Raw genomic sequence first — 8378 nt, 5'->3', positions numbered from 1 at the left:
CGTCCGACAGCGCGATACAAAAATTGAAATTTGTTTGTAGTATTGCCGTATTCCACACAAAAATATACATAGTAGATAATAGGAGATTAGGAGAAAAAAATTAGGAGCTATGCTTTGTTTATTAAATCCATTATCCAAATGTACAAATATGTATATGTTACAAATATTAATAATAAGAAAATACTTTTACATAATGTATGGATTTACAGACAGGAAAGTTTTAAATTAATAATTTTATTTTGACTTAAACTTTGGCAAATTTTACTTTTGATATGGCAATAATAAACTGAGTGTTACCGTTTTATTATACAATTATATATAGGTAAACCAGAATCTGATGGCAATTAGGGAAATCAAAATTTTGAGTGTGCAACCCTAGGGAAAATGGACTGAACGATCTTGATACTGCTTATTTTTATTTTGTCCTCGATATCATTAGTCACATTACATAAGTGGAAAATACTGTACTTAATAATGAGATATCCACTTAATATCTAGTTATTATGTAGGTACATACTTACATGTATAATATACATATAACTTTTATATAGGTAATACATAATATTATTATTTACACATACCTATATTTGTATATTCATTATCAGTATGCCATGTGAAAATATCCATATTATAATGATAATGTAGATCAAAACTAGACAGCTTATATTTTTTTATAAAATAAAATATAATAATATAATAAAACTATGTTTATTTTCGTAAGTAATAACAGATACACACAATATTATAAAGTTGACTTGGGCAGCTTGGACTTGACGAATAGCCGTATTGGAAACTCCTGTAATAAGTTTTCATAAAATTATATTGTAATCAACAAACAATATTATAGTTTTAACATAATATAATATTTTTTTAATTTAAAGTATCAAAACGGGTAAGTCCAATTTACCAATAAAATCTTCAAAATTGAAAATTGTGATGTGTTTGACCCTTCTTCATCGAATATTTTTCTATACACATTATAAACAACACCTCTTGCTTGTGATCGCAGCGGCTTTTTCGACAATTTCGAAGATTTTTTTAGACAAAAACCTAAAAATTATTCATCAACTGCAAAAAGACAAATAATTTGACAACCAATTTGATAGTTGTCAAATAAGTTGCCACATGAAAATCTTTTATTTCTTAATTAAAAATATGCCATCAGATTCTGGTAGACCTATACCACGGCGAAACTGAATGAAACATAATAATATTATATTCTCGGTCTCAGAAAATTAATAATAAAGTTATTATTAAATGCAAAAAAAAAAAACAAATTGTGTAGAATTTATCCTTCCAAATGTAAAAAAGGTGAAAAGGGATATTATTTTAAACGGGGAGGTATTATACCCTGTGGATTCTACTGTTTTTCTTGGATTGACACTAGATGAGAAGCTGCAATGGGGGGACCATGTTGCCACCACCGCTGCTAAGCTCAGCTCAGGCTGCATTTGCAGTTCGAAGAATAAGGTATCCCACCGATGAAGACACGGCTAGATTGGTTTATTTTAGCTACTGCGTAGCATTATGTCCTATGGAATTCTGTTATGGGGCAGGGCTGCATATATAGAAACTGTATTTATATTACAGAAAAGAGCCATACACTCTATATATAATTTACATGCTCGGGACACACTAAGAGATCTATTTAAGACTGGTATCGTCACTGTACTATCACAGTATATATTTAATAATATTTTATATGTACACAAAACGCAGACTTACACACAAGAGTAGGAAATAGACACTGTTATGGCACAAGAAACAGAAATAAAATTGAAATGGCATTTTAACGATTAGCTTAAGTTAAAAATTCATTTATGGGCTATATTATGGCATATAATGTATTCATTATTTATTATACTTTTTTACAACAGAATTCCTCATAGTATTAAAGAGTTTAGTAGTGCTAAATTTAAAAATTATGTAAAAAACGTATTAATTTAGAAAGCCTATTACAGCATTAAGGAATATATATGGAAGATAAAAACCCCATGGAGGGTTGTCGCATAAAAACCACAGGACAGTTCTTTGGCATACTATGATAATATACAGTTACATATTTTGTAAAATTAAATTGTAATACTGACATGATTAAAAAGAGCAACTATGGAATTTCTTACCGGTTCTTCTCCATAGATACTGCTTTTTAATCGGTGGTAAATGTTTAAAATATGTAAATATGACGTTACAAAAGTGGTTCTCGAAGAAGTCTAATTGAATAAATAAATGTTTGAGTTTGAGTTTGAAGCGGTATTTTCTACAACCCTATTGACTTATTTTCCCTAGCTTTGGGAGTATTTGAAATAAATTATACTGGTAGCAATATTTTAGAAACTGTCAGCGCCTAGCCTGTCGGGATTTGTTTCTACTTTTTCCCCATAAATTAACGTAGAAATCTGATAATAAAGTTATAACTTTTAAAAGATAAGACGTGACACTAGAAATATACTGTTTTTGAAGTGAAACTTCTCTCACATAAAAGCTCACAATATATTATGTGATGGTAATTTTTAGTAGTTAATTTTAAATATTTTGATGGTAGAAACATCTCACAAACTTACTGTCATTATCAGATGTCATTTGTCAAAAAGATTTAAAAATAAAATTCCGAACGAAACCATGTGGGATTTTGACTTTTGCTAAACGTGCGATTCAAACGTGAAATGTAAAAAAAAAGAATTCGCATTAATTGATATTAAATTCCTGCCATGGATTACGTGGTTGGAAGTGTTGCAGCATTAATATCAGGAAACGTGACGCCGAGTCGTCCTAAAATAATAAAAAGGGCTCTTACACCAACGAAACATCCACAGTCTCCTAACGTTACTCCGAAGAGTGAATTTATTGACGATAGATCTATTTTCCTATCACCATCGGTCCAGAAAAAGAAAGCCATTGTTAAGAAATCACCGAAAAGGATTTTTCAAAACCCAGACATTGATACTACATTGAACGAAGGTAACAATAGTTTGACGAGTCCAGTTGTCGACAAAGTTAAAAAACATTTGAACGAACAATTAGATACAGAAAACACGCAGACGGTAAACATGGCAAAGGCTAAGTCACCGAAAAATAAACAAATAAACAAATCAAAAGAATCAATGACACCTGTGAAAGAATCTGTAGAAATAGTTGATGTGCAAAAAAGCAATGAAAATACGCCTAAAAAGAAAAAGCGTAAGTCTACTCCCAGTGAACCCGCATTTGACACAAAACAAAATACAGAAAATGTAACTGAAACGATAAATCAAGAAGTGGCAGATAAAAAGTCTCCAATGAAAAGGAAGCGATCTAAATCAACAAATGAGCTAACTAACGAGGAGAAAGAGAATCTTAAATCAACTGAAAACAACGACACTGTTAATGAAGTTGAGAAGAAATCAGACAACACCACAAGTAATAAAAAGAAGAAGAGGAAAAACAAAAAGAAGAAACCCAATACTAATCAAGAAGAAATACAGATCAATAAATCAGAAGAAACTAAACCGGACACAGAAAACAATGACACAAGTACAAAGAAATTAAAATCAAAGAAGAAATCCAAGAAAACCAAGCAAGTAGAGGCAAATCAAGAAGAGGAGATGATTGTAAATCCAAATGCAATCACAAGTCAGGAAACTGACTCGGAACATGAATCGGATGATGATATACAGTCTGAAGATGAAAATAAGGAAGCTCTTGAAGCTGGTAAGATTATTTAAAGATTTTTTATGTTTATACTAAAACACATCACTACATAGTATAAAACAAAGTCGCTTTCTCTGTCCCTATGTCCCTTTGTATGCTTAAATCTTTAAAACTACGCAACTGATTTGTATGTATTTTTTTATTAGATAGAGTGATTCAAGAGGAAGGTTTTATTATATAATTTATTAGGTTTTAGACAAAGTGGGCGAAGCTGCGGATAAACACAATTTTACTAAAGTTATTTTTTTACAATTACATATTAGTTATGTGTTATTTAATTCTTTAGCAGCATGTTTAAACTAAAATACATTCTACTAAAATACCAGTGAAAGATGAATTTTCAACAAATACAAGTCAGCATTAATATTATACACTGCTAGCTGTGGTTTATATGGAGTCTTCCACTTATTTTGGTCTTCGCGATATGATATATAGTCCATAGCCTTCCTCGATAAATGGGCTATCTAACACTGAAATAATTTTTAAAATCGGAACAGTAGTTTCCGAGATTAGCATGTTCACAAAACAAACAAAAATAAACTCTTCAGCTTTACAATATTAAGTGTAGATTTGGTATTTAAGATACATATAATAAACACATGTTACTTTTTATAGCTCATAACATTGTTAATTTTTATAGCTCAAGAAGAAAGCTCTGATGAAGAGGAAGAAGAAACATCAAATAAAAAAGAAAAACAAAAAGCAAAAACGGACGAACCTAAAGAACAACACATAGCGACGGAGGATGAAATCAAGCGAACATTGTTTGTTGGTAATGTGCCGTTTAGCAAGAAATGTAAGAAGGAAGTGAAGAAGCTGTTCAGTCAATATGGTGACATTGAAACTGTTAGGTGAGTTCATTAATTCTAATAAAAAGAAATAAATACAGTACACTGGCCCCTGTCTCATCCGCCGCCCCTATAATCCGATATATCTGTTACCTAATTTTTAACAATTTTTACATCGATTATGTATGTTTGAACAAATTTGAACCTGACCTACTTCTGAAGAAGAAGTACCTATAACATCTTATGTTATTATTAGGTCGATAATTTGTCGAATTACAAGGTACATACTCTTGCCTTAAAACATCCCGACTGTCGGGGGATCTCTAGGGTGCACTCTATAATCCTTTGATACTCCAACACTGCAAAACGATTGTCGGAACACCGCTGTAAATTGATTATACAAGTTTTTTATTTTAAAAATTTTAATGTTTATAAACTGCATCAAAAATTTTACAGTATGACATTGCATATATGATAATGCAAATTTTGATAACAATATATTTCTTTTTATTTTGGCAAAAAAGATTAACAAAATGCATACATCAACATCCATATATCACCTATGTGAAGTTGGCAACTAACTGAATCTGGGGGCACGGTAGTGCCCCCGCCAAGACGAGCCAAGCGAAAACGAAGCGCACGGGCACTACCTACCTTTTCTCGAAGCGCTTCGACGTTTTTTTGAACCCTCGTAACTTGGGTTTGGATTATGCTAGATCAACAAAATTTTCGGGATATATTGTCAATAGCGGACTTATTGAACATATTAAGTTTTAATTACATTAGCTTTTATACTTCAGATTTTATTTATATCTAAAAAACGCTAATTTCGTCACTGACTCACTGATGATCATCAAAATTCTTAAGGTATTTCCTAATGTCCTAGAAAGCTGAAATTTTGTATATAAGCTAGTATTAGCACACAAACATCAAAAAAATTATAAAACTTGTAACTTTCATCCCCCAACCCCTTAAACTAGGGGATGGGAGTTTGTATGAGACCTGTAATTTTAAATTAAATTTTGATGACGCTAGAGGTGTAATCTAATAATCTAAAACTTGGTTCCCCTAGATATATATATGTATAGGTACTCCTTGTTAAAAAAAAAAAATAAAAAATTTAATCGACATATATTGAGACATAATATACTTCAGATCAGATCATATAAATATGAATGAATAGAAGTGTTGCGAACGTCTCCTGCCTCTTACGTCCACACAGTAGCTAAAAATAATAAAAAATTGTCCTTGTCAAGAGAGTGGGCTATAAAAAAAGGCGTCTCTGATGTGCAAGAAATACACCCCAAAAAAAGAAGAAAATAATAAAAAAAATTTTTGTTACAAACAACTTACAAAAAGAAATGAAATCCCACCAAAAACATTTTCATGTAAAATGTTGCCAAGACGATCCCATATGACTCGCACTGTCAACAAGTGATAACTGCGTTAAAAACAACCGACTTCAAACTTGCACTTGCAAAATTTACAAATACCTACAGACAAAAATGCTCATAAAATAAAAACTACTGGGCCTATCCGAATAAAATTTTTATGGGACCAATTCGACACCATCCCGCATCGAACAAAAAAGAATCACGTAAATCGGTTCAGAAACCTCGGAGTAATCGGTGTACATACATAAAAAAAAAAAAATATACCGGCCGAATTGATAACCTCCTCCTTTTTTTTGAAGTCGGTTAAAAAGTTATCAGATCTCATGTAGAGCCAAGCTTCTAACACTACACGCCCTAACTCTACAAGGCCTAACTTCACAAACTCTACACCTTAGTCAAAATATGTGGCTTGGCCGTTCGTTACTACAAGAACTATAATTGCATAACACAAAAATAATGAACAGTGAATTAATTTTTCACCTTACGCCGATGTGAATGTAGCGAAATGGCCAAGCAACATATTTTGACTAAGGTGTAGAGTTTGTGAAGTTAGGCCTTGTAGAGTTAGGGCGTGTAGTGTTAGAAGCTTGGCTCTACATGAGATCTGATAACTTTTTGACAGTGCGAGTCATATGGGATCGTCTTGGCTACATTTTACATGAAAATGTTTTTGGTGGGATAAAAATGAGTGTTTCTCAATTCTATTCGATTGAACTAGGTTTGTACGAGAATATACCGCTTTTTATTTCGTTTGTACCGGATTGTACCGTTATCAGAACCGAAAAAAAATATATTAAAAAACTAATATTCACGTTTATATAAATACACATGAAGATACTAAAGAAAATTCGACTAACTGAATAAAAAGAGTGTTTCTCAATTCTATTCGATTGTACAAGGTTCGTACCAGAATGTACCGCTTTTTATTTCGTTTGTACCGGATTGTACCGTTATCAGAACCGAAAAAAAATATATATCAAAAAACAAATTGTATTACGTTTATATAAATATACGTCATGAATATACTAAAGAAAATTCTACTAACTGAATAAAAATGAGTGTTTCTCAATTCTATTCGATTGTACTAGGTTCTTACCAGAATGTACCGCTTTTTATATGGTTTGTACCGATTGATTGATTGATTGATCGATTGATCGATTGATTGATCGATTCAATCGATTGAATCGATCAATCGATCGATCGATTTGATTGATTCAATCGATTGATTGATCGATTGATTGATCGTTTATTGATCGATCGATTGATCGATTCAATCGATTGATTGATTGATCGATGCAATCGATTGATTGATCGTTTATTGATCGATTGACTCGATTGATTGATCGATTGAATGATTGATCGATCGATCGATCGATTTATTGATTGATCGATCGATTGATTGATTGATCGATTCAATCGATTGATCGATTGATTGATTGATCGATTCAATCGATGGATTGATCGATTGATCAATCGATCGATCAATAATCGATCAATCGATTGAATCGATCAATCGATCGATCAATAAACGGTCAATCAATCGATCAATCAATCGATTGAATCAATCAATCGATCAATCAATCAATCAATCGATTGAATCAATCAATCAATCGATCGATCGATCAATCAATCGATTGAATCTATCAATCAATCAATCGATCAATCGATTGAATCGATCAATCAATCAATCGATCGATCAATCAATAAATCGATCGATCGATCGATCAATCATTCAATCGATCAATCATCATTCATCAATCATCATCAATTCAGGGTCAGATCAGATTCAACCAATTGATTGATTGATTGATTATTCATCGATTTGATTGATTGATTGATCGATTATTCATCGATTTGATTGATTGATTGATTGATAAAACCAATTGATTGATCGATCAATCGATCGATCAATCGATCGATCAATCAATCAATCAATCGATCGATCAATCAATTAATCGATTCAATCGATCAACCGATCGATCTATCAATAATCGATCAATAATCGATCAATCAATCGATCAATCAATCAATCAATCGATTGAATCAATCAATCAATCGATCGATCGATCAATCAATCGATTGAATCGATCAATCAATCAATCGATCGATCAATCAATCGATTGAATCGATCAATCAATCAATCGATCGATCAATCCATTAATCGATTCAATCGATCAATGGATCCAATCGATCGATCAATCCATTAATCGATTCAATCGATCAATGGATCCATCGATCAATAATCGATCAATCGATTGAATCGATCAATCAATCAATCGATCGATCGATCAATCGATTGAATCGATCAATCAATCGATCGATCAATAATCGATCAATCAATAAACGATCAATCGATCGATCAATCGATTGAATCGATCGATCGATCGATAGATCGACTTATTGATTGATAGATCGATTCAATCGATTGATCGATTATTGATCGATGGATCCATTGATCGATTGAATCGATTAATGGATTGATCGATCGATTGATTGATTGATCGAT

At 32.0% G+C, this 8378-nt stretch overlaps 1 protein-coding gene across 1 annotated transcript in view; it reads left to right on the top strand.

Annotated features, from left to right (window-relative positions):
* The first annotated feature begins 2604 nt into the window (after positions 1-2604).
* Positions 2605-8378, top strand: part of LOC123702817 (nucleolar protein 12) — an 11666-nt gene continuing 5892 nt past the window's right edge. The window contains exons 1-2 of the mRNA XM_045650620.1: positions 2605-3690; positions 4331-4541. Coding sequence (XP_045506576.1) covers positions 2712-3690; positions 4331-4541 — 1190 coding nt within the window. The 5' untranslated portion in view covers positions 2605-2711. The remainder of the gene's footprint in view (positions 3691-4330; positions 4542-8378) is intronic.

The sequence above is a fragment of the Colias croceus genome, chromosome 24 (assembly GCF_905220415.1).
Source record: "Colias croceus chromosome 24, ilColCroc2.1".
Classification (NCBI taxonomy): Eukaryota; Metazoa; Arthropoda; class Insecta; order Lepidoptera; family Pieridae; genus Colias; species Colias croceus.
Note: the sequence above shows the minus strand (reverse complement) of the source record. Positions and strands in the feature narration are given on the sequence as shown.